Raw genomic sequence first — 27,451 nt, forward strand, 5'->3', positions numbered from 1 at the left:
TGAGACTTTATGGGGACAAGTGTGTCACTCAGGCTTTGGCAGCTGTGGGCGAGAGTTGGGAAGGCATCATTGGTTCCCTTCCCTTAAAAACCATGGAGGATTGTTATATACTGATAGCATCTGCCCATTTCTCCATGGTGTGCTTTTAGCTTTTTTCTAACAACAACAGAAAATCTTACCAAACTATTTCTCTGCCAACTGATTTTTCCTGAGCTGGAAGAAACAGATCTTTTTTTTGGAGAGTGGGATCTGTCTGTCCCCTCTCTGTGGCTAAGCCCAGGCCCACGTAACACCGAATTCACATTAGAAGGCTCTCTTTGACTCATGGGGAAGGATCTCTAAGATCCTGGTCTTCCAGGAGACCATAAAGAGAAGAGCTGAGATCTCCTCTGCAAGGTGGTGCCCAGAGCTGTTTGTGGCCCTCGTGAAGCAGGAGGTGAGCTACTGAGACACAGAGAAAGCCTCAGCCTGTCGGATCTCACTGTCTTCCCAAGCCTTACAGCTCTGACGCACCCAGTATTTAAAAACCCACCCAGTAACTGAATCTTTCTTCTCAGAAGATACTCAGAACTAGTAATTGTCTGTTTGCAGTGCTTTCTTGTGCAGTGAACCTACCAGGTGTCTTCTAATTTTTTTTCTGTAACCTAAGTATGCACACTAAAACATAGGAAATAGCCACCATTTCCCAACCTGCCGATTCCCAACCTGCCATCTCCTTAAAAAAAAAATACTGGACTTTTCCATTCTCTGCCTTCCAGCTTCCTATTCCCAGGGATAAGTCACCCCCGGAGCATTGCCTCAAGGCAGTCTGGATAGTATTTCCGCTGGTTAAAAAAAAAAGAAAAACATTTATTGCCTTTTCTAATTAGAGAAGCAATATAATTGTAGACAACTTGGAAAATACAGAATGGCAGAAATGAAGAAAATAATTATTAAGAAAAATGATACCTTTTCTTTCAAAATCATCATTTGCTCTTCATCTTTGCAGCCACATTCCAGTGTGTGTGTGTGTTTGTGTGTGTGTCTGTGTCTTAAGAGTAGCTAGGGGTTAGCGTGTAGACAGGTGGAGGTTTTTGGCCCTTACTGTGACACAGGTGCACTGAAATGCAGCAAGTGGCTCCTTGGCTTGGCTTTGCAGCCTTGCAGACTGGGGAAGGCCCTGGATCTCTAGAGGATGTTGGGCTCCAGCTGTCCCAAGAGGAATGGTTTCTGGGAGGAAGGAACAGGAGTAAGTGGTACGTGCTATGTTGTGCAGGAGTTGTTCCTCGACAGCCTGGTCTGTTCTTGTGGCTATCTGGGGCTTCAGTTTCTGCCAGAATTCAGTCTCTGTTCCCTTACCTCTCTGTCTGTGTCCCTGAGTTTTAAAGTAGAATTCCTTTGTTGTAAAATATTCATCTACTCTTGAATTAATTAGAGTTAGGGTCCTGAGTGAGCATCCTTCTCCCCGAAGGATTTAACTTTTGCTCTTGTCTAATTCCCGGCAGATAGTGACAGTAGGACAAGCGGCAGAGAGATCTGATGTGCTTCTGTTTCAGACTGACCCTGGCGTCCTCTTAAGGACAGCAGGGAGAAAGCTCAGTTTTGATAAGGCTTTGGGGGAGCTCTTCATTTTCATAGAAACTATTCTGTGGATAGTGATTATATGCTGAGAAAAGAGAATTTAGGAGCCTCTTACAGCTTGTATCTAGAAGTCCCCTCCAAAGCCTCATGGCTCATAGGTGCAGCCTTTTGGAGGTGGCTGGATCTAGGGTGTGTGCATGTGGATTGAGGGTCTGATAACTGGATCCATCTGCTGATTGGTTTAGCATTGTTCTGGGTGTGCATAGCACCACCCGAATGACTTGTAGCCTAGATGGGATAAAAGGGAGAAGGAGGCTCCTTGCTCCTGCTGTCTCCTACCTGCCCTGGCCCTCTGCTATGCCGCCCTGCCTCAGAGCCAGCTGACAATGGACTGAAACCTCTACAAACTCTAGCCTTTCTTCCTTTAACTTTTGGGTGTCAGATATTTTGTCTCAGCAATGAGAAAAGTAACTAAGACAGAGCCTCTCCAGTTGATATCCGTTTTGTTATATCAGATACATGTTTTTGCAAGGTAGCTGGAAGGTTGGGCTTGGGAATAAAGACATTTTAAGGTAAGGAGCTTTGCAGAGTTCCTTTGTTTTTAAGTTAAAAAAATTTTTTTCCCCATCTACCTTCAGCTGGTTCTGATGCCCCAGTATCTTTTCTTAGATCCTAGATCAATCAGTACTTTTATTATCAATTCTTCCTATGAATGGTCTGTATCTTTCAGAACAAGATAAGGGAAAGGGGAAAGAGATTTATTATTAGGTGTGGTGGTTTTTAAACATTTTTGGTGGATAATGTCTTAGATTATAATTTCTCACAATGTCCAATACAATGTAAGGATTCTTTGTCTTACTCTTCCTACCACATTGTCTCATCAAGAAGCATATATTCCTCTGCCTGCCTCGCTAGTGCAAGGTCCCCTGTACCTCCCCCCACCCCAAAGCATATATTCCTGAACTTTGCAGGTTTCTCTTTTTGGCTTTTCCTTGGTCCTTAAAATTTCTCCTTTTGTTCATTCTGGGGTTGAGGGTGGCAAATGAATTCAAAGTTGTTAAGAGTGGCCTTTAGGTAGGCATAGGTTCTTTATTATATAACCCTAATCCACAGCCCATGCTAGATTTTCCCAAAAATCTCCAGGTGCATGAGTGGGAGCTCGCTATGCTTTATACTGGACAGGGCTCTGATCTGTAGTAGTAGCTGCTCAGTAAAGACTTATTGGATTGAAGTGGTTTGAAGCGAGTAAGATTTGTATGTAATTGTATATTCATATAAAGTCTGTTCCCAGTCAGAGGTACTTTTCAAATTATATATTGCTGCTTTGAAGAGTGTCATTTCCTGAATTTTCTTTCCCTTGTTCCTTTTCACCCACTTGCTTCTATTGTTCCAAATTTAGGCATATTGGAAATGAGACCAGGTGGGTGTGGAAATGACTGTCACATTTAAATTGTTCAGTCAGAGGGAGGCAGGGAGATGGCTAACACCTTTAGAATCTCCTGTCTGGGTGTTAGGGCCAGAAAATGGGAACGGTAGCACAGGCAGGACGCGGGGTGACAGGAATACCTTGCTCTGCCTTAAGCCTCTGTCTCCCTTAGAGCAGCATCCGAAGTGTGGGAACTGCAGGCTTTGCAGATCCTTGAACAAGCTTCTGCGGGGTGGGCTGGAGCAGAGGGGTGGGGGAGACTGCTCCCTGCCTGGGGTTGTTTCAGACCTCCTAGGCTTATGCCAGCCCTTCTCCCCTGCAGCTCTGGGCACTCCATTTCCTACGTCCATTCCCCACAGGCCCCTCCTCCATAAAAGTGAGGTTAAAAATGCCATTAGCTTTCTGTCTGCCCTGCTTTTAATCATCTTCCAAGGGCAGCAGCCAGTGCAGTCCCGGTCCCTTTCAGCCTCTTCTGTGTAGGTGTCAGACTGAGTGTTTAACTTCTCCTTCTCTATGAAAATGCACATTAGCTGTTCAAAGACCTAATCTCCTAATGATTTGTGTGTGTTGGTTAAAAGGAAAAGCCCTCATCCCTGCCTGGTATACTCAGATGTTCCCTTTGGTACCCTGATGGCTGGATTTCAAAAGCGAAGGACCATTTAATTTAATTTTGCAGATGGTGGGAGGAACTGCAGGAAAGCTTGGTCACAATTTGTCCCTGCCTGGGAGAGTAGCTTCAGGAAATTCAAGTTGTGGGAGGGTCTTAGAGGTGAGAAATGGAAACCTCTATCTTCTTTCCACCTCTTCTCCATTATAAAATGTGGGTTTTGGAGGGAAAGCGGGCCAGGTGGGTGGCAGAAAGGAGTGAAGAAAATTGCTGGATTGAAAAGCTAGTGACAGATATGAGATGCCGCTCAGGACATATGGATTATAACTAGCTCCAGATTAACCTGTTCCCTCTTTAATTATTGTACGGCCTCATCCTTCTGAAATTGCCCCCTTGTGGCCTGAAATCCTTTCTAGGCCTTTCCTCAGGCTGGGGACTGTGCTTGCTGGTGAGAAATAAATCTAACTCCCTGCAGGGCACCAGCTCCTCAGGGAGGCTGAGAAGAAAATGGATGCACAATCTTCTTTGAACTCTCCTTCTCTCATTTTTAGGGTGCTGCCTTCCCACAGGGAAGCAGGCTCATACCCTTGACTTGTTAGTGTACAGCAGTTGGGTATTTGCTGCCTGGTCCTTTGAAGGTTTTAGGATTGGAAATCCAAGGTTGTAGGCCACCCCATCCAAAACGTTCATGTACCACTTTTGTGGGCCAATAGACACACCCCAAATCTTGGTGCTTTGCAGAACATCTGTTGTATAAATTCAGCTTCAGAAGGAGGAGGAGAAATTAGCTTTCTTCATGTTTTAGAGTCATATTGCTCTGTAGGAAAGTCTGTAATAAATAGATGCAAACATATTTCCTCGTAAGGCAGTCTTGATGGCATTCAGAGACTTGACCACAATGTCTTGCTAAAACTTGTATTTCTTTCTGCATAGGTAAAAGTAACTAGAAATAGCTTATAGATAAGTGTAAACTTTTTAAAGTTTCTAGGTTTTTGTGGACAGATCTCTCTTGCTTTTGCCCCTGTCTTCTTGTTTGTGGTGGATGCCAGTCTAACCCTGCAGATAACTCTGTGTCCTCCAGACAGAAGAGGATCTGATATCATTAATGTCGCTTGATTGATTGACCGTTAGACTTCAGTGTAAATGAACGTTTGCATTTCAGTCATTGATCTCCATCTGTGAATGGAAGGCCCTGGTTTTTTTTTTAGTAATTACCAGGTAGGTGAAAAGATATTTTTATACTTTATGCTGTAGACTTAGTCATTCATTTATTCATTCACTCATCTGTTCATCAACAAATATTTACTGAGCATTTATCATACATCAGACAAAACACTAGGATCTTTGTTTATTTCAATTGATAAAGCTCTCAGCGAGTTAACATTTCAGTGAAGGAGGAAGAGGTAGACAAACTAAATATGAATGTGTGGATTGATAGTATTTTGAAGTTAATGAGTAAAGTAGGGAGATATGGAATGCTGGATGTATTTTTATTTTTTAATTCTTTTATTGGTACATTTTAGGTATACCATACGTTTACATTTATCACTGGGTGCTTGTACTTGTACATGATGTATCTTGGTTCTTATTTTTTCCCCAATACCTGTGCGCCCTTCCCTATTTACATAGACTTTGTTTCCATCTTTTTTTCTTTTCTTGTAATTTTTCCTTTCCCTTCTTCCCTTTCCCCTTCCCCTCCCATCACCCCTACCCCTTTGGACCTTTTCCTATTTCAAATTATCAATTATTCATTTTAATCATTTTAATCCTTATTTACACTTTCAGTTTCTCACACCAGAGAAACTATTTGGTATTTACACATGTATGTCCTATTTATTTCACTGAAGAGAATGGGCTCAGTATGCATCCATTTAGCTATAAATGTCTCTAGTTTCTCATTCTTTATGGCTGAGTAGTACTCCATTTTATTTTTAAAAACCCCACATCTTCTTTATCCAGTTTCCAGTTGATGGGCACTTGGGCTGTTTCCAACCTTTAGCTATTACAAACTGTGCCGCTATAAACATGGGAGCACATATATCGTTGTGGTATGATTATTTTAATTCTTTGGGGAAGATACCCAGCACTGGATATATTTTTAAATGAGGGGTGGGGAGCTTTTAGATGCCATGGTTTAGGTCACATGTACAAAGATTTGAAAGGGGTTAGTGATATTGATATCTGTGTGGATATTGGGAGGAGAGCATTCCAGGAAGAGGAAGCAGCCTGTGAGGAAGGCCCTGTGCTTGAACCCTGAGGCTCAAGTATGCTTGGTGTGTTTGAGGAAGAGCAGGAAGGCATCTGTGGCTAATGCAGAGTGGTCTGGTAGGGTGAGCAACCGTGTTAGGAGTTGAAGTCAGAGAATTGGCGTAAGGGTCTGTACAGGACAGAGGTGGTAGGTACCTGACCGTTTCATGCCATGTTAGGTCGTTGACTTTTGTTTTATAAGTGTGTATAAGTAGGTACTATCAGATCTTAGTTTCCCATCTCTACTATCTTCTGAACTCCATGAGTGTCTCCTCAAGAATTGATGTGTGGGGGGATTGATTCTCATGGAGGATAATGAGGAATTTGCACCAGAGGCTCACTAGACAAGTAGAACCTGCTCTGTGTGAGACCTAGTAAGTTGGTGAGATCCCCCCCGCAAACAGGAAGATTATGGAGCTTAAAAAATTTGTTACAGCTAGGGATCGAACTTAGGGTTATCTACCATTGAGCTGTACCCCCAGCACCCCTACCCCTTTTGCAGTAGTCTCACCAAGTTGCCTCAGCCTTCTGAGTAACTGGGACTGCAAGCGTGTGTCACTGTGCCCAGCCACAGTTACTCTTGACAGGCTCTCTCCTTGTTCTGCTTTAAGGATACCAAATAGTTGTGATTTGGGGCTTACTTGGCACCATTTTAGTCAATTTCTGAAGGCATTTCCCACCATTGATCTGTTATCCCAGAAATCATTCTGAAACGCTTTTTATACCACCTACTTGATACTTTCTAATTCTGGAAATGAACGTTCTGACACCATCTCATTACATGGAGTCAGGAAATGGAAGTACTTTGAACTCCACTCCAGGAAGAATTGGGCAGACTGCATCCACCCTCTTCCTTCGCACCCAGGAGGTGCAGCGGGAGTGCGGGAGTGTCCCTTTCCCGGGCCGGCATTCTCCTGGCCCGGTTCTATAGTGGGCATATCTGGATCCGGTCTATGTGTATGCCCAGGTCCACAATGGGGGGGATGTAGAGTGGTTTATTCCAGATGAGAATTCCATTGCGTGTACATCATTTTCTGTTTGTTTTGAAGAGCAGTTGCGTTACTAAAGTCTCCAAAAGGAGTTTGAAACACTGACCAGAGCCCTGTCTGTAGAGCAGTTGTTTTCCACCTTCACAGTGGGATTCCGTTGCAGAGCAGTCTGTGAAGCCGACGACTCCCCACTTTCTTTGAAAGTGTAAATGGAATAGGATATTAAAAGAATAGAAGATATCAAAATGAATGGGATGTAGAAAGGGTAAATATTGTTGCTTCAGATTTTTTTCTAGGGGTGAGTATATGTGTACTTTGAAAATTTAAATGGAAAAGGATAAAAAGGTTAGAATATATCAAAGTGAATATAATGTAGGGGGGTAAATGTTGCTGTACCAAATCTTTTTTTGTTGTTGGTTTTTGTTTTTTGGGGGGTTTTTTGGTACTGGGGATCAAACTCGGGACCTTGCGCTTGCGAGGCAGGCGGCCGAACCACTGAGCTAAATCCCTGGCCCTACTAAATCTTTCATTAGGGATGAGTGTGAGAGTGTATATGTGTGTGTGAGTGTGTCTTCACGCTTGTGTGAATAATTTGCCACAGTATAACACATGTGGCTCATTATTGGTTGTGATCAGACAGAGTTCGAATACTGTCTCAGTCTGTCTAAAAGTTGTATTTGCTTATTTGGGGACTGATGCGGATAGAAGAGAAGTGAGTGCCTCAAAAGGTAATGTGTTGGCGAGATAAAAGAAGTTTGAGTGACAGGTTTTAGTTAGAAAAACAAGCTGGATTGGGTTTGCTGCTCTTCTTTGAAGGTGGGAGATACTGACCCAGAACCTTGTGCAGTTTCCAGTGGGAACCCCCTCTGGAGGTGGAGAGGGGAGGGGAAGGAGAGTGGAGAAAGAGGCAGTTAGGCTGAGATCTTCACCGCGAGGCTAGTCTCCCAGGGTCTGCAGTTAACGCTGGGACTTTGTTGGACTCTGCCAGAGATTCACTGCTGAAGACAGGGAAAACACAACTCATTTCCATTAATTGCAGTGCAGCTTGTATGCCAGCTCTGTGCTAGGTGCTGGGGATGTAGCAGTGAATGAGACATGGTCTTGGGCTTGTGGCCCTCCTTGCCTGGCAGGGAAGACAGATGTGAATTGCTAATTACTGTACATTGTGCCGAGTGTCATAATGGAGAGTGTGTGTAAGTGCTGTGGTATGGCGCTTATGAACTAAAGGAACTGTGCTTTAAGCCTTACATTTTGAGAAAAGTGTCATTTAATAATAAAGAGCTAGATTAAAGATTTCCTTTGTAAAAGTAGGAGTAGGCCACTCAATTGGAAAAGAAAACTAAATTTCTTTTTTTTTGGTACCAGGGCTTGAACTCGGGTCCTTGCGCTTGCGCAGCAGGCGGCGAAACCACTGAGCTAAATCCCTGGCCCAAGAAAACTAAATTTCTAAGGGAATTATGTTCATCCAGTCAAGCCACTGTGTTCCTTTGTGTCCTTTACTCTAAATGTATTGTAATGTTTACATTTATTTTTTTAAAAATGAGTTTTGACATAATCTCTTCCCAGAAAGTCTGGAGACATAAAATAATTTAAAACAATTTTCTATAATGTCCTTAAAAACACTGACATCATAATAGGCACTTGAGCCATTTTCTCTAGTGGAACCCCGAGTACTTTATTTTTACTTTCCCACTGATCTTTAAAATCAGTAGTAACTTTCGGGGACATGTAAAATCATGACTAATTCTGTGACAGTGATATCAGCAGAAGCCATGTCTCTGTTGAGGGTCTAGAAAGTGGGTCCTGGGACACCAGGCTGGCTCGCTTCTTGTCAGCTGCATTTGGACTAACTGATCCAGGACTCTAGAGCCAGATTGAATCAAGAGTTAAGTTTCAGTGTCTTTCATTTGGTTTTCATTTTATTGAGTTCAGTGTCTTTTTTATTCTTAGCTGACTTGGCTCCTAATTTTGTTCCTGTCTTAAGCACACTCTGAATATGTCCATCTATGGATCTGAACAGTTGGGAGTTGTTTTCTGAGGTGTGAAGTGATCAGACAACTGTATAACTTCAGACACACTGTACATTATGAAGAATTTTCTTCCTCACTGTTGCCTTTCTCTGGTGGGTTGAGTAAAAGCAGCTGGTAAAGTTCTTCCCAGTCACATTGCTGAGGCATGAGGTTGAGGTAGACAAGCAGGGGAGAAGGACTTACCCCAGATTGTCAGTGAGAAAAATGAAACCTAGAGGCTCCAAAATTCTGACTCATCCATGCAGTTTTCCTGCATTGCCTCTAGTATCTAACCCATGGGACCAATCTACTTACCAGATCAGAGCATGTGGTGATTTTCTTGCTAACCTTGGATCACCAGGCTGTTTTCTTTTGGGGGGGGGGGTCAGCATTTTCCTTTATTTGGCTTCTGCTCTTTTTTTCTTTTTTTTTTTTTTTTGGGTGCCCTGGGGATCGAATTCGGGACCTTGTGCTTGTGAGGCAGGCAGAGGAACCACTGAGCCAAATCCCTGGCGATTTTACTTTATTTGGAAGATACAGGTTGAGGGAGTTATCATAGGAAGATTCTTGGAAACCTTGAATCCTCTGAAAAAAAAAAAGTCTCCAATTTCCCTTCTACTTTGGCTGTCTGTTGCAGAAGAGCAATTACATCTCGGGAAACATAGCTTGCTTGCTCAGTTTCTCCCAGTGTCCACATTTATAACTTGTCATTACTCATAGGAATAATTCCATACTTCTGTAGATTGTGGTACTCCCTAGGGTTTGACCCCAACCTCTCTCATCTTGTCTTATCTTTGTTTCTCCCCTGCTTTAATCTTGCGTTCCAGCTAGTCTGAATTTCATTTCTTTCATGATTTCAGTTTCTTGCATCTGGCTTCCTGTTTTTTGCCTCTGGGCCTTTGAACATGCTGTTGCCTCTGGGCCAGAGCATTTTCCCCGCCCTCCTCTGGCTAACTCCAATCCTTGGCGTCCAGCCCCTCTGGGAGCCCCTTCCTGAGTCCTGGATTAATCAGGTGTGTGTTTACTGTGTGTCCCTCAGCATCTGTCTTTCTCCTGACCCATGGGTGCATCGCTTTGCCATCCTTCCTTGCAGTCTAGTCTGTCTCCTCTGGAAGACTGGATTCCTTTGGAAGGCAGGCCCCGGAAGCTGGTTAAAATTAAAAAAGATTTTTTATTAGACTGGCATTTCCTGGTATTTTAAAATTTATGAACTCTTTTCAGAGTAATATACTTTTGTGATTCCCCTTCTGGAATTAAAAAAAACAGCGTTGTCACTTTTATAAACTGTGGTACCGAAGTGAATTTAGGCAGACATTTTCTTTTATATCAACATTATTAAAATATTGTACAGCTTATTTTACTGTGGACTTTAAAATTTAATAACTGCTATTATATATAATTTCTTCCACTTAACAAGTGATTTGCAGTATTTAAATAAATTATACAATAATAAATTGATTTATTAAAAATCTTAAATAAAATATCATACTTAGTTTGAGAACAAATATATATTTTAAATGTAGTTAGAAATTTAATTATTTACTCTTTTTTTGGTATTTTGGGGTTTTATTTTGGGTTTTTAAGACAGAGTGTCATCATGTAGCCCAAGCTGGCCTTGAACATGTGGTGACCCTTCTGCCTCAGCCTCTCAGGGGCTGGGGTTACAGGCGTCTACTACCATGCTTAGCACCTGACATAGTTTTTAAATATCAGAGAAATCTGCTTTCCTGACCCAATACTTGGAGTTTTTTCATTTCACACTGAAACAATGACTTTCTAACATATAATTCTTTTCGGGGAAGTGCTGGGGATTGAACACAGCGCCTCACACATACTGAGTTCTAACACTGAGCTACACCCCCAGCCCTCATATAGAATTTTTTTCCTGGTTCTAGGCATTGAACACAGGACCTTCACACTGAGCTACATCCCCAGCTGTTTGTTTGCTAATTTTTAATTTTAAGACAGGGTCTTGCTAAGTCACTAAGTTGCCTGGGCTGGTCTCAAACTTTCAATCCTCTCACTTCAGCCTGAGTGCTGAGATCACAGGTGTGTGCCACCACATGGGACAGTTTCTAAATTTTGTTTCTACATGGGGAGACAAGGTCTCAACTACTGCCCATAAGAGAGTCGCGTGTTGTAGGTGTGGAATCCCTTCTGTTACAAAACCAATTTGGACGTGGTTCTCTGTGTGTCCTGTGTTTTTAACACTGAGTCTTAAAGTGTAACGCTACATAGTCAGCTGGTGAAGATCGGCTGGATGAGGGCCAAATGACTCGATACCGTTGTTATGCTTCTAATTGACAGCTGGATCTCATCATCAGTTTTCTTATACACCTTGTCCGCTCATTGTCCACTATGACTATGTGTTTTATGATGTATGACAAAGAATTAAAACACTGAAAAACTGTGGAATGGTCAGAACTGCATTGGCCTAAGTGGTAGTGGCCAAGGACCCGGGAGGGGAGGACGCAGACTTAGGTGGAACGGATACAGACTTCAGTTAGGGAAAACAGAAGCGTTCTGGAGATGGAGGGAGGCGTTGCTCACACAACTGTGTGAACATACCTAATGCCACACTGAGCAGTACACTTCAACCAGTAAGTTTATGTTGTATTTTATTGAATCACAATTTTTAAAAACATAGCCTGATCTGGTTAATGATTAGCTCATCCTGCCTTGGCATTATGCAGTCACTTGATCTGTAGAGGTGCTAAGTGTGACTTTACAGTCACAGTTGAGAATTGGGAAAACATAGGGTTGTTGGTCTTCTAAAAAGAAATGAAGCAGGTGCCATTAGACCCTGGCTGACCTGTGAACTCCTGGCGGGTCAGTCTGCTGCTTGGTCAGCAGCCTTAGAAAACTTAGATGTAAATGTTAGGGGACTAGATGTTGAGTCCCAGGGTTGCATAATCTAGGATTACCAGTCCATATTTACAGAGTGAACAAGTGATTGCCATTCCTTCCTCACCATGAGAAGAGAAGGGGATATAGGTGCTACCCAAGACAGGGAGGGGAGGGACTAGAACCTCGGTGACCTAGCTTTGTAGTCCTAGCTGTGCTTACCTTGTGTTTCCCCTGGGCCCATGGCACTGGTGACTCAAGAAATACTTTCTGCACTGGACACTTTCCCCAGGGCTGCCTGCAGGTAGGGAAGCCTCGTGCCTTGTGCTGGCTGACATGTTGCTCTGGGTTAGTTGGAAGGAAAGGCAGGGATCTTTTCCTGGAGGCGAGTGTGTCACTGGGGCTCACAGGGCATTTTTTTCATCTTCTCACTGGCCCCTGTGACCTTGATAGTCATACTTTTAAAAATTGCACTGGGCCGGAGATTTAGCTCAATGGTTTCGACGCCTGCTGCGCAAGCACAAGGACCCGAGTTCAATCCCCGGTACCAAAAAAAAAAATTGCACTTTTTTGTTTGCAGGATTCTGGCATTTGGATTATGACAGCAATACTGAAACTATTACAGAGGAGAGTCAACTTTAGGAAAAAATTTCCTTCATACTGGGAGCCTGTGTTCAGTCTTTGGCCAGCCCTGGGCAATTGAAACTTTTGTTCCCGTAAAGTTTCCTCCTAAAAAGCCTTCATTAATTATTTAAAATGCCCCATGGGGATTGTATTGTGAATCTTTTTTGGCTATCATAAATAATGTGGAGGGGGGACTTGCTAAACGATGGCAGAGCTGACTAGGTAATATATCTCTTTTGATTTTTCTTTGGGTTTGCTTTTTAAATTTTAAAGAAATTGCTCTTTTGGAAGAGGGGGATAAAAAGGTAAATATTTATGATTTTAAAACCCAAAGAAGGGCCGGAGATTTAGCTCAGTGGTTCCGTCGCCTGCCTCGCAAGCGCAAGGACCCGAGTTTGATCCCTGGTACCAAAAAAACAAAAACAAAAAACCCCAAAGAAAACTGAAAAGTTAAAAAAAATAGTAATAAATTATTCCAAATCCCATCTCCCAAAACAGCTCTTCATTTCTTCATTCACTCTGTCACAGAGTGCTTGCTCTGTGTTAGGCACTAAGGCATCAGGGAGCCAGATCAGCAAGGGACAAAGCAGAGTCCCCGCCATCATGAATTGATGCCCTAGTGGAAGAAGATAAACAAATGCTTACGTAGATTTATAAGCACAGTGAAGAAAAGTGAAATGGGGTAAAGTCGTAGAGAGCACCGGGGGCTCCCTCAGATGGAGTGGCCGAGAAGGCTGCTTGGAGGTGAGCAGAGAGCTGAGTGGTAGGTAAGTGGGGGCCACTCCTGTAAAGATGGGGAAGCGCGCTGCCAGCTAGGGAAGCACAGGTAAAGGCCGCAGGGTGGAAGTATGCTTGCTCTGTTCTGTGACCAGAGGCCGGTGTGCCTGGGGCCTGTGAATGAGGCAGAGCTCCCGGAACAGGGTCTGGGCCATATAAGGCTTTAGAAAGCCCTCAGCTTTTCTCCGGTGCAGAGCCTTCATCGTGATGAGCAAGACTGCACTGCTGAGAACACTGCAGGAAAGCAAGGGCACAGTTAGAGGCAGCGGCGCAGGGATTCTGAACAAAGAGATGCTGAGTTGTAGTAAGTAGGAATGGTGGAGGGGCTAAGGAGAAATGGGACTCTGGATACTTTGGTATTTTCCAAGTAGAGCTGACAGGATTTGCTCCTAAATTGAATTGGGGTTTGAAGGAGAAGACTCAGTAATAACTCTGAGGGTTTTGGGCCTGGCCGGTGAACACTGGGGCTGTCACTGGGATAAGGAATATAGCAGGGGATGGAGTGGGTGTCCGTTCTGATTTGGGTGTATGTTCTAGGTACCAGGTAGAGACCTAAAAGGAAATGGTAAACTAGTTTCGGAGGCTGGAGTCCAGAGAGAGGTCTAGGCTGTGAATGTAAGTGTGGGCATCTGCAGGCACAGAACTGAATGAGACCTGCTAGGAAGCAGTAGTGATGGAAAGGCATTTAGAGTTTGAGGAGGAGGAAGGAGCAGCAGAGGCAGAATTTGTGTCTGAGGTAGGTCAGGGGAGCCTGGTGTCCCCAGGCCTGGCCTGCTGTAGTGTTGGCTGTGTGAGTGGAGTCCTGAGAATCAGCCGTGTTCGGCAGTGTGGAAGTCTTTATCCACCCACCAGAGCGATAGCGTCAGAACCTGGGTAGAATGGGCTGAGAGAGAAAGTGGAGGCAAGAAGTATGGACAGCTGTTTGAGTCTTACGGAGAGAACCCAAGATAAAAGGGTAGCTGGCTGGGAAGAAAGGGGGAGGTCAAGGGAAATAGTTTTGTTTGTTTTTGTTTTAATAATCGAGAAAACATGGCATATTTGTTTGCTTACGAGAATGATCCAGTAGAGAGGGAAAAATGGTGATTCAGAAAACAAGAATGTATAATCTTAGGAGCAAAGGGCTTGAGTGAGTAAGAAGTGGTAGGTTCTGGCTTGCAGGTGGAGAATGAGCCGGATAGGAAACGTGACGTGCAGGAGGCCGGCAAAGGGAAGGCCTTGGCTTTGGAGATGGGGCGCACTGATTTTCTCTACCAGGGCTAGGGCTTGGTACACAGAAACAGAAGCGTGGCTGGTGGGAGCAAGACAGTTTTATAAAAATGACATTATACCATATGTGCTTTAAAAATAGAAATAATCAGATTTCATTTTACTGAGAAGGAAAGTAAAGTGAAAGCGAAGCCATTGAACTTCAGATAATGTTTCTTCACTAAAGATAATCGTTCCTGAAATTCTCTGTAAGATACAGTTACGAAAACCATTGGGAGGTTGGAGGTGCTGTTAATACTGTTAGCTCTCTCTTCATGCTAGATGATTGGCTGAGTCCTCGCCTGAAGGATTGGTGGCTCATATCTCTGCACTTCCTCACACCTCTCCTGCCCAGGCCCCTGTGTGTAGAGCTATCTCTCTTCCGCCCTTGGCAGGGTCTCTAACATCTGCATCCCCCAGGTTTTGGTCAGAGAGCTACCTCCCACCGCCTGTCCCTTTGTCACGGAACAGCTTTGCTGTTCCTCTGGCTTCATTTTGAGTGACCCTCATGGTGCAGGCTTAGTTTCTCAAGGGGGACTCATAGGTGTTTTATGGGCTGAGATCTTTCAAGTTGGTGAATGTTGAGTCTTTTTTACACTCGAGCGGTGACTCAGCTTGCCCTCGTGTTCTTGGGCCACAGTTGCTCTCCCTCAGAATTTTTAAAGATATGGTTCCGTTATCTTTGGGCCTTGAATGTTGCTATGGAGAAGTCTGAGGTCAACTTGGTTTCCTCCTTTATTTCACTCTAAAAGTTGCTTTTGATTCTTTTTTTTTCTTTTCTCTGATACTGGGAATTGAACTCAGGGCCTTGTGCTTACAAGGCAGGCACGGTGCCACTGAGCTAAATCTCTGGCCCTCTCTCTTGATTTTTGAAAGTCAAAAACTTAAAACATCCTATGCCTTGATATTATTGATTGCTCTGTGTACATTTCTTGGTGTATGGTGGGCCTTTTGTACTCACAGATTTATGTTTCTTGGGTATCTTTTCTGTTTTTTAACTTTTCTTTGCATTTACTGTCTCTTAAACCTTTTTACATGCCATTAATTAGATTTTTAAAAACTGCATTATGAAAAATGTCAAATGTACACGGAAGTAGAGAGAATACTGTTATGGACGCTTGCATACTCACTGCTGTTTCAGTAATCATCAGCTCCATCACCCACCCACTCCCACTCTCCTTTATTAGTTTTGAAGCAAATACCAGACGTTACTCATCTGCAGATATTTCAGTATTTCTCTCTAACATATAAGGATACTTTAAAAGAATAGCCACTAATAAATTTCATCTAGTTTGCTTAATATCCGTTTACTAAACATATAATGACATTACCCCCCCACCCCGTACCAGGAATCGAATTCGGGACCTTGTGCTTCCCAGGCAGGTGCCGTGCCACTGAGCTAAATCCCTGGTCCAGTATCACTTTTTGTGTTAGATCAGCAGCTTCTTGCTCCAGGGGTACAGTGGGTGACTGTAGTTGCTGGCTGTCAAAATTGGGAAGGCGAAACTCGGAGAATGGGCCCCAGAAGGCTCCCTGGTGCAGATGGCCGTGCCCAGGGTTGGGCAACAGTGGTGTGGGCTGCACACAGGAAGCTCCTGCTGGTTCCTTGGTGCCCTCTGAATTTCTAGTGCTCACATGAACTGTGGAGGGAACGGGAAGGAACCAGAATGTGCAGTTTCTTTTCCAGCAAGAACTGAAACTTAACGCCCTTTCTGATTTAGTAATAACTGTAAAGAGGGAGCTGAGTGGTTCAAAGCCTGTCTTCTAGGTCTGTCTTTTGTGGCCATGCAGCCTATTCCAGAGCTTCTCAATCTGCAGGTCAAGACCTTTGAGTAAATCATAAAAGCAAATTAGTGAGCCACGAGCAACATTTTAATGACTTTGCTTTTTTCTTTTTCTTTTTTTGTACCGGGGATTGAACTCGGGACCTTGCACTTGCAAGGCAGGCAGTAGAACCACTCAACTAAATCCCCAGCCCAACAAGCAGCATTTTAAAGAATAGAAAATAGCTGAGTATGGTGGTATTCCCATTGCTCTGGGAGGCCGAAGTAGGGGGATCTCAAGCTTGAGCTCACTTTGGGAAGATTAGTGACGTAGCAAGATCCTGTGTCAGAAAGGAGGTCCGGGGGCTGCCGCTGTGGTTCAGTCCTCGGGATGTCCTGGTCGAGCCCTCGGGATGTATCTCAGTGCAAAGCCCTGGTTCAGTCCACCCCTGCCTCTACAGTCAGACCCAGAAAATATCAGAGTCGTGGAGTAAGTACTGTTTCATGAAACTTTTGTTTCAGTTGTGTGAATATTTATGAATGGGTGTTATGTGAGTTAGCTTACAAAAATTGGAACCCCTAATTTGTTCTATTCAATTACTATCATTTTTCATACCTTCTTGCTTAGAAAGTTAAAGGATCAAAGAACTCATGAGAGAGATAGATTTTATTTATATATCTACTAACAACAACAATATAGTGCTTATAGTATATCAGGAATTGTTCTGATTACTTTTACAAATGCTCCTGTAAAAACCCTATGAGATTGGTATTGTCAAAATTTTACAGATGAAACATTGAAGCACAGATGATTAACTTGCCCAAAGAGCTGGCATTTTGAGGCCAGTCTGGTTCTACAGTCTGACTTTACTGCCTCTCCAGTTGCTAGCACCCCAAGGTGGCGGCGTGGACTTTTTGCTGCTATTGCCTTTAAGGAGAAATAATAAAAAGGCATTTTCCCACTGTATTCCAATATATACATTTAGTCAGAAGTAAGATCGCAAGAATGAGGACCCTCCTTGACAAGCTGAAGAAATGCTGGGATCCTTTGGTGAACCAGTCAGCACGCCAGCCTAGAACTATAGGATTCCAGTGTGAAGGACACCAAACAAGGCCATTTGTCAGCCTCATAAACAAATGGTGTGGAAGAGTGGGTTAAGAGCACTGATTTTAGAATTAAACATCTAGGTTTAAGTGGGAAGAATCATGGTTGATTTTTAATACAGTAAGGGCTTGCTATGCACGAGGCATACAGTAAACACTTTACATGGATTATGTCTTTTAGTCTTCATAATAATCCAGTGGAATGGCTATTGTTACACATTTCATTTTATAGGTAATGTAACAGAAAGATTAAGTGTCTTGTTCAAGGATACACTGCTAGCAGGTGGCAGAGCTCAAACTGAAACTCGGGTTTTTCTGAATGCAAGGTCTTGTTCTTAACCACTCTGCCTTACTGCAAACGTATCCCCTGGGGTGTTTTGAGAATTGAGATAATGTACCTTTATACTTGAATAATGACTCAATATAAGCCCACTTGGCACATAATGAACACTTAATAAATGGCATGTGTGATTACTATTAAATATATAAAATGTGCCCGGTAATGATATTTATGGAAAAAGTTTACGTTTCCATAGAAAGTAAACTATAGTCAACTAAATACATTCTTATAACCCACCAAATCACTCAGCGTATATGTTGAGTTCTTGTAAACTCAACTCAAGGATCTGCTGGGTAGGTACTTTCATTGCAAGGAAAGTTTCATCCAGAAAGAGACTACTAGCATCCACGACAGTGACTGGCATCAACAGCCACTGCAACTGGAGCAGTGCATGCTATTGGTTCCAGCTGGTCAGCAAGGTAGCTTTATTAGCTGTGGGAGGTATAGACATTGGATTTGGGAGAGCAGCCTCTCAATAGTAGACCCCCAGTTGCCAGTTAATGAACTCTTTGCACTGCTATCTTATTTAAAGTTCTGCAGTTATTAGCATTAAAAAAAATACCTGTCTTCATTCTTTCTGTCTCCCCTTGCTGTCCACCTAAGTGGGGTACTCCAGGCCTGGCCTGTTTCTGTTTCATTCTCCTTGCCCTCAGTCCACTCACTTGTGTGGTCAGCTCTCTAACCCCATCACTTGCTGGTGACTCCAAACGTCTGTTTCCAGAGTTGACCTCTCCTAAGAATTTCAGTCTGGAGAGTATATAAGCTGCCTTCCCAAGAGAATGTTCAACCTTTCACAAATGAAGCGAAGGCATAATCATTTTAGTTGTCTTTCTCCCTGACAACTAGTAGGTGCTTGGTACACAAGCAGAGTACCAATATTGTGCACTAACCTGGGTCCTGCATAAAACGACACACACCATCCATTACTAACTCTCAAGGGACTTAGGGACAAGGTTTTCATATTGATCTGGTTTGTTTTCCATCTGATTGTGCTGTGCCTTAAACAACATAAGAGTTACCATTGTCTTTTTGGTCTTTTCAGTTGTTTGTTAGGAAATTCCTTGGGCTCTCCTGCTTCTTAAGTCTTGCTGTCCACAGTTACCAGAGCCCTTGTGGATGGTGTTTGGATCAGTTCTACTCGTTGAATATGCAGAGTTCTTTCTGCTGGCGCTGGCCTGCTTTTCACCTTCTGTCTTTATAGTGCTCTCCTCCCCTTTGCCGTGCTAACCACAACCCTCCTCCTCCATCGGGCCTGCTTCCCGTTAAGCCCCCCTTGGCTCAGGTCCAGTCTGTGTTATACTGATCTCCTTCTCTCCGAACATGTTCTGGGACCATGACTTTGGCCCTTAGCATTCAGCCTGGCACTATTGTACTTGTGCATTCAGCCCCTTTTTTCCAACTAATTTTTAAGCTCGCTAGAGTGAGACAGTGTCTTTCAACGTCTTGTGTAAGTGTCTAAGATCCATTCACGAGTACTCCAGTGATTCACCACCCAGATCTCTGCACAGACATGGTGTTAGATAAATATTTGCTGGGTGTGCTGGTTGGTTACTGTGGTCTTTGGGAAGTGATTTGCATCTTCTCTCTTAACAAGGAGTCAGGATCATCAGCCTAGGCGATTATTTCCCAAAGAGTTGTTGATCTTCTCATTCCATATCTTTAGTTTGTAGTGCAAGTTAATTCTAGATTTTGGACCTTGGGAATTCTGTTTCTTAAACATCTCAGGCAAGGCCTAGGGAGCTAAAATGACTACTTTGGCATTTGATGTGGCAGCTTGTTCATCTGGGAGCCTTTTGTCTCTGACTTGCTATTGAGTCACTTGGAAGAGCCACAGCAGCCTGCCAGAGCAGTTGCAATGATTCAAGTTCATTGAGATGTCCCCTTCGTACCCTCCCACCTCATCAGCTTTATGGGGCTGCTTTCTTTCCCTCCATTTGGGGGCTGGAAAGTTAATGGATGACTGGCCTTTGGAAACTCATAGGGCCATTTTTCTCCTACTCCTTCTCACTGGCTAGTTTCGCTTTATCTCCAAATCTGTAGGCATTGTTTTTAGGTAGTGTGGAGTCCATGTTTGGGGAGGAGAGGGTATTTTTTTCCACAGCTTTCAGACAGTCTGCTTCACAGGGCAGACAGTTTTGAAGATGTCCAAACCTGCAGCCCTACAGAACTAAAGTCAAAAGCAAAGCCAGAGAGGCCAGGACTCCCGCACCCCACCCCACCCTTTTGCCAAGATTAGCACCTCACCTTTGAACCCAGGGATCTCTCTCATGCATGCAGGTTGCCCGTCACTGTGAGGAGCAGCATGCTTTGAATCACTAGCTTTAGGTTCATGGGCTCTAAAGTTTACCTTATTGCTAATCAGTGTGAGCATGCACAGAGATTTTCCGCACATGGAATTCTCCTACCCATCCTGACCTCTCTACCATTCAGCCTGTGGTGCTTATTAACACTGCTTCCTTCTCTTAATTAGGAAGGCCTAGAAATCCATTCTGCAGACCCTTTCTGTAGTGATCTTCCTTCAACTGAGTATTGTTGCCCTCGTGACACAAGCTTTCACCAGCTCTGTTTCTGGCCCCTTGAAATTCAGACTGCTCTGCTGGCCTTTGGAGCCATTCCTCCCTTCACATCCATGTTGCCCACCAGATCCCCAGGTCGTCTTTGTCTACTCAGGTTACCCCGTCACAGCCCTGTGAAGAGGCCATGCTGAGACTGCTGATAGAGTTTTCGTCTTCCTCTGGAGTAGCTACCTTTACGAAAATTCATGCATCCTCAGAATACTCATTCCGACTTCTGTTTCCTCCCTCTCGTCTTCCTTTCACAAATGTGGAGGCTTGCCATATGCTAAATATTGTTCTGGGTCCCAGGAGCACATACGTCGGGAAGCTAGAAAGACAGACTTCTTCCTCAGAAAGAGTGGTCTTCCTCAAGAAGCCTGTCTCAGAGTCCTCACTGAGCTTCCTGAGCCCTTAAAAATTTCCCTTGCACTATTCTTGATTTCATGTGCTTATAGTATACAGCCACATTTATATAACATATATTTTGTTAATCACACAATATATAAATGATTATATAAAACTTTAAAAGAGTAAGTTTTGGCCATGTTTTAACGATTAGGTTGTAATTTCTGTTAGAACAGGGACTTTGCCCTCCTGAATACTTAAGAATCCTTCAGTTTATTTATCCCTAGGGCTTCTTTGTTCACAAGTGACGAGAAATCCACAGAAAAGTGTTTTAAGCAGAAAGTGAATGAGTGGCTCATGTGACTGGTAGTCCCAGGGATGGAGCTGGCTTCTGGCCATGCCTTGGGTCAGGCGCTCACGTTTCCTTTTCCCTGTCTCTCGGCTCTCCTTCTTGGGGCCAGCTGCATTCTCGAGCAGGCCTGCTACTCACTGTGGCAGGATGGCGGTAGCAGTCTCAGACCCCCATTGTCACCAGGTCTTGTAGCTGCCAGCCAAGTCCTGGAGGTAGTGCCCACCAGCTTTGGAGAACTGAGCAGGGAAACTGGTTTTACCAAAAGCATGTAGACTAGAAGTGGGGAAGAAATGGACGTAAGGAGTGAAAAACAATTACTCCAGAAGCATTGATTGTTTGGAGTAGCTCGTATCTGTGAGCATTTCTGTGCCTTATTTGATAATGAGGGGAAAGGCTATCAGTCACACTGTGAAGAACAGAATTTGCTGTTTGCTAGTTTGCTGAACATAGTTCTTAGAACACTGATTACTTATCACTGAAAGATATGGTGCTGTGGGCCAGGGATTTAGCTCAGTGGTTCCGCTGCCTGCCTCACAAGTGCAAGGTCCCGAGTTCAATCCCTGCTACAAAAAAACCAAAAAACCCCCACATTGGGCCAGGGATTTAGTTCAGTGGTTCCACCACCTGTCTTGCAAGTGCAAGGATCTGAGTTCGATCTCCGGTACTGAAGGGGGAAAAAAAAATACAAGATGTGGTGTTGTAAGTGGATTGAAGAGGGTGCCATGTCTCCCTTCTTGAATGTTCTTGTGGCACTGTGTGCATACTTCATTTCTTTACGTTACTATTTCACCTTGTTTGCTATGGATTTTTGTTTCTTCCCCACCAGCCTGCTAACTTTGAGGGAGGGGCTTTGTCTTTGTGTTCACAGAGGACCTAGAAGGTACTCTTGTTTGCAAGAAGAGTGAGAAAGAACACTGGCTTGAGAACCCAAAAACTAGGTCCCAGTACTGGCTCTGCAACTAAATACTTGTGTGATCTTGGTCAGTCCTCTTCACTTTTTTGGTTCTCACATCTGTCTAGCAAGGATTTTTAAGAGCGCACCCATTACACTACTAAGTTTGTAGAAAGGCAAACCTGCAGGGTAGAGAGCAGGACTTGGCAGGGCATTCTAGCATTTTCCCCCTGGGGAACAGTTTTGAGAGGCGCTGATTACCTTTGTGATAAGGAGTCTTGGTAAGAGATAAGGGAGGTAGAGCCTAATGAAAGCCTCAATTGTATTCTCATATAACACTCATTGGAAAGGTACTGGGAATTAATATTCCAGAGATGGCTGAGGTGACATCATATGTTTGTTAAAGGGCTAAAAGCAGGTGAGGAGATTTTGAGGAAAAAGACCACAGTTGGGCCAGGTTCCCTGTGAGGAACTCGGGGGGCTGCTCTGTGCTGGCAACAGTCACAGCCCCTGCCCTTGGGGTGCGGCACAAGGAGAGGGTGAGGACCTGCCTGTGTGACTTCCGGAAAGAACACATCTTCTCCCGGCGCGACCTCCCACCATTTCCTCCTTTGAAATGTGGAATTCATGAGTTACTCAGGAAAAAAACTTCTGAATATAGAGGTGAATTTTGGGAGGAGGAAAAAAATGAGCTAATTTCTCTGGATTGAAAGCCCAAGACTGAACACATCCCCCACCTATAGTTTGGCAAATCATCTGGTGTTTTTGGAAGCGAGGGTAGTTTTCAGAGGACTATGTCCTCTGCGTTGGTGCGTGTTGTAATTTAGAGGCTGCGTTACTGTCAGTGTGATGAGACCCTGACTGTTATTGTTAAATAATCAGTATCCATTGGGCTAGTTTTTCTTCCATTTACAGACTTACTGTGATCCTTTGGTACCTTCTAAAAAGAAAATAAGCTGCCTCCTAACTCCCAGGACAGGTGTAATTAGTAACTCAACTGTGGTCAAGCACGGACAAGGAGGCAGAATTCCCAGGGGAAGCTGTTGTGGGTGTATCTCCTGATCCTGGTTTTGAACTCATGCACAGAAACATTCCTTGCCAGGTTTTGATCTGACAGCCTTTGGAAAGGACGGAATGGTGTTCTGCCTGGCAGTGAAGTTCAGTGTCATGGCCAAGTCTGGTGGCCAGAGGGGGAGCTTCTAAGATTTGTTTTAGGAATATTCAGTGCAGAACTGATTTAACTCATACAAATGGAGAAATGGAAACCAAGAATTCCTCCTTCCTTTTGGTGTCTATTTGTTGGGCCATTTCCCCTTTGCTGGTGCTCAATAGAATATGCTATTTGGTGGAGTTAATTTTTTTTTTTTTTTTTTGGTACCAGGGATTGAACTCAAGACCTTTCACTTGCAAAGCAGGCACGGTGTCACTGAGCTAAATCCCTGGCCCTGATGGAGTTAAATTTTTTAATCTGTTTTTAATGTGATATTTGCATACCATAAAATTCACTCTTAAAAGTGTACAATCAAGTTTTGTTGTTTTAAATAAACTCACAAAGTTATGCAACCATCACCACTATCTTAATTGCAAAACTGTGAGGTTAAATTTTGACTTGAATCTTTGAATGAAATGTCAGTCACAGGGCAGCTGTGATTCTCAGGAAACTTGTTTAAAAACCTTAGTGCCTCTTTCAAGGAAAGGAAGGTGAAATTTTTATTCAAGTGTCGTTTTAAAAAAACAATAGAAAAAAAGTCAGCTGATATTGAATTTTTCTTAGGCTTTATTTCTTTCTGCTATGATGATGATGATGTGTATATCTTAGGTCTTTAGGTTGGGGCTTATTTCTGTGGCTTTGTTATACTAAAGAACTAAGCAAACCCAACTGTAGCAAAACCAAGAAGACTCTTTGCTTTCTTGTCTTTCTTCTTCTTTGTCAAGTCATGCTTCATTAGGGGATGGTGCAACCTGTCTTGTTATCCTATGTCACCATCACCTAACGTCTGTCATATAGGAGGGACTCAGTAGGATTGGCGAGTAATCAGGCTGTTGGGCACCCAGGAGAGGTAATTTTTGGATGTATCACTGCACGTAGTTCATGCTGACTTTAGTACTTTGATAGTCAGGGAAATGGTTAGTGCTCCTGAGACAAAGCTGCTTTAGGAAATACAAGCTTGACTTCTTCCCATGTAGTTGGAGACCGAGAGCCCTCAAAGGCCCAGCACCCCCTCCCCCCAGTCAGGATTGCTCACCCTACTGTCCAGTGGGTTTGTAAAGGCTTTGTGAGTGGGCATGGTGAAGCCTGATGTGGGTGGTGTGTGTCTTTGGTGTGCACACTTATGTATGTGCATTCTTGCTCAAGCACATAGGGGAACTATGAGGAATTCCTCCATGTTTTTATAAATTGCCTCTTTCTTCTTCCTGCCTTTGTGGCTTACTGGTAGGCCAGGGTGCAGGGAGGCTCCAGCCTGGGCACATGGCCCAGGCATGCTGGCCTTCAGTGGCCTATTGTTTCCTGCCTGTTATGTGCGTGGACAGAGGACAGGGGCTGGCACAGCTGCCTTCTTGGGGACCATTGTTTGTCTTAGCAGCAGTGGTAGCAAAGCCTGAAGCAGCATATTCTGCTCTGGAGAGAGCAGCCGTTCTGTTTTGGGCTGTAGGCGTGGAGTCACACTTAATGTCTGGGTGTATCCGCTGGGAACAGTCTCAGGGAGGGGCTTCTCCTTCAGTGTGGGTCATGGAGGAGGGGAGATGCCCAGTGGTGTCACGTCCCAAATGAACCATGGGGACAAGTGGTATCTATTAACAGCCTTTCTTCTCTTGGATCTGGGTTGGGCTATCGCTTTCTCTGCCCTCTGACTTACAGATACATCATCTCAGGGTGCATTCACAGAACAAAACAAAACAAAAATCAAACTTCCTCCAAAGCTGCCCTGTACAGTAGATTTAGGAAGCAGTGAAGAAATCCAGTCCAGTTGAGGATTAGTCAAAACATAGGCCGGCCAGTCATCGTGGCACTCGCTTGTGAGCAGCGCTCTGAGAGACTGAGACAAGAGAATCACAAGTTTGAGCTCAGCCTGGGCAACTTAGTAATTCTGCAAGACCCTGTTTCAAAATCAAAAATGAAGAAAGGGCTGGGAGGTAGTTCAGTGTGAAGGCCTGGGTTCAGTCCCAAGTACCGAAAAACAAACCAGAAAAACAAAAAACGTGGGCTATTAGGGAGTGAGTGGGCTGCCCCAAACTTGACTCTAGGAGCCTGAGTCATACCTCAGCTGGAAGGTGAGAGGGTGATGTTCGGGGGTGCGATCCATAGTCACTAAGATTTACCCAGAAATACCTCGAGAGACTCCTAGATGGTGTTATGTTTCTCTTGTTTCTCTGCCCTACTGTCAACCTTTTTCATGGGTCAGACAAACAATTTAGCTTCAATCCCATTTGCACCTAACTGTATGCCCAGCCTTTTGTTACATGGCTTACTGAGTCTTACCTCAGTCTTCTCATCGGTGCGGTCAGGGTACCTGGAAGTACTGTTGACACACACACCCTTCCCATAAGGCCCCAGAGCCGGTGCTGAGGAGGGGAGGGGTACAGTTCATGCTGTGCTACCCACTCATGGGGCCACCTAAGCAGTTCGGGTTGGAATTCCACATGGGCTGGATGTGCTTGGGAGCTTCTTACTCGAATCCATGTATCTCAGAGGCTCACTGTGATGTGCTTGTTCCTTGGACTGGCCAACTCTGGAGTGCTCTGCCTCTGAAACTTCATGGGTCTCAGGGGACTTTGCCTAGAGCCCCTACAGCAAGCAGTCTTAAGTGAATTACAGGTTCCTCAGAGGATCTGGACAGCACCCCTGCCTTCTGTCTCCTCTTGTATGTTTGCTCCCGACTGGTTATGTAGAGAGCTGTTTTACCGTACACAGTAATTCTTATTTAATGAGCAAATTTTACGTAATATCAACGAGCTTTTTGGATACTCTCTACCCACAGTCTGCCTACCTAAGGGCCACGACTGCTAGCTTTTCATTAAAACGTGGAAAGAGAGCAGATACCTCTAGGAAGAGCCTTGACGAGGGCTGTTGCCTTTAGGAGACCCAGAAATCTCTGGTAAGAACCAGATGCCTGACGTGACCTCCACAGATCCCCCCCCCCCATACCCTTGTAATCAGACTCCAAAATGCACAGAACAAGAGAGCTTTGATGAGTGATGAGGTAGGCGGCTTCTCTGCGCAGCCTTCTGTCTGCTTGGAACAATCCTGTGGGGTTCAGTTTCAGTTCAGGTGAGGTCACCGTGGGGCTGGCTTTAGTGGTGGGCAAGGAGGAGGTGAGAGGCGCACCCACGGATCACCCGTGTCACCCACACAGGGCCATGTGTGTGTTACACAGCAATATCTGTTGAAACACAAACAAAAATGAAGATGGGGGCAGATTATGGACCTGCAGCTACTCCAAGGCAAAGCCCAGTGTATCTTTCCCCATCCTTTGCTTTAAGAAAGAATGCTTGCAAACGTTTAAGCGTCGTGGTCCCGATCCTGGATTTGCCTCTGAGTTATCTATAGCTCAGGAGAAAGCTCTAGACGCTCCTCACCTGCCACTGCCGTGCAAGACACAGCCTAGACAGAAAGCAGTGTGGACTGCACGTGTGGGAGATGAATTTGGGGCATGCATAAGGAAAGGCATAACATGAGTGCGCTTTTTGCCCAGAGTCACTGTCACATCCTGACGTGCTTGGAGCTGAGCACACTTCCAGGGGAAGGGATGAGGGAAATGGCCCCATTCTGACTCAGACGGGGATTGGGACATAACATCAGCAGGATACACACCGCAGGCCTTCTCCGTCTGGCGATGGCAGGCTGCGTCCTGTGAGCGCCAGGTCTCTTGTCAGTAAGACATGCAGTGTTGCATTCAAGGCAGATCCGGTTGCATCTGGAGCTGCCAAGGCTGAAGCTCCGCAGAGTCAGTGTTGCTGGCCCTGGGACTGGCAAGAATTGGCGAGCCAGAAATCTGCCAGGCCGGGGCCTAACCAGAAATACCTCAGCTCTGACACAACAGAAGTTCTAAGGGCGTGAGGGTGAAGCAACAGAGATATGAATGATTTTGCCGGGGTTGGGGGAAGTGACAGGATTGTTTTCCAGCTTAAAACCTGCCCCCAGACCAGGCTTGGTGGCACACAAATGTAATCCCAGCACTTGGGAGGCTGAGACAGGAAGATCACCATGAGATCGAGGCCAGCCTGAACTACATAGCGAGACCCTGTCTCAAAAAACAAAATAAAATTTTAGAAAATGGAGATAAAGTAGTAGCTACCTTATAAGGTTGTTGAGCGATAATTCACTTGGGCCCTTTGCTAGAAGAAAATCCAAATTCAGCCACTGTGTCAGAAACACTGCAGATTCCCAGTTCACACTGTTCTTCCCTGCCCTCCCCAAGTGGCCAGTTTACACTTTAGGCTTTTTTATCAAGGACATTGGGTTTCCAGGGGACACGGATAAGTGCATGGCAGGAGGGTGGATGTCGGCGTGCATGGGGTTTACTTAGGGGCACCTTTCTGACTGTGTCCCATTCCCGTCCTAGAGATCCGGGCTCAGCTCACGGAGCAGATGAAGTGCCTGGACCAGCAGTGTGAGCTTCGGGTGCAGCTGTTGCAAGACCTGCAGGACTTCTTCCGGAAGAAGGCCGAGATTGAGACGGACTACTCTCGCAACCTGGAGAAGCTGGCCGAGCGCTTCCTGGCCAAGACACGTAGCACCAAGGACCAGCAATTCAAGTAGGGGCTCTGAGC

The 27,451-nt window shown here is 44.5% G+C and overlaps 1 protein-coding gene across 6 annotated transcripts in view; it reads left to right on the forward strand.

The window, feature by feature from the left end:
- Srgap2 (SLIT-ROBO Rho GTPase activating protein 2) overlaps positions 1 to 27,451 on the forward strand; it is a 231,582-nt gene that overhangs the window by 67,898 nt on the left and 136,233 nt on the right. For all 6 annotated transcript variants that reach the window (XM_021242341.2, XM_021242342.2, XM_004862070.4 and 3 more), the window contains exon 3: positions 27,244 to 27,436. In XM_021242341.2, coding sequence (XP_021098000.1) covers positions 27,244 to 27,436 — 193 coding nt within the window. The remainder of the gene's footprint in view (positions 1 to 27,243; positions 27,437 to 27,451) is intronic.

This window comes from Heterocephalus glaber, unplaced genomic scaffold, assembly GCF_053883595.1.
Source record: "Heterocephalus glaber isolate CG9 unplaced genomic scaffold, H.glaber_assembly_v1.0 deba00001600, whole genome shotgun sequence".
Classification (NCBI taxonomy): Eukaryota; Metazoa; Chordata; class Mammalia; order Rodentia; family Bathyergidae; genus Heterocephalus; species Heterocephalus glaber.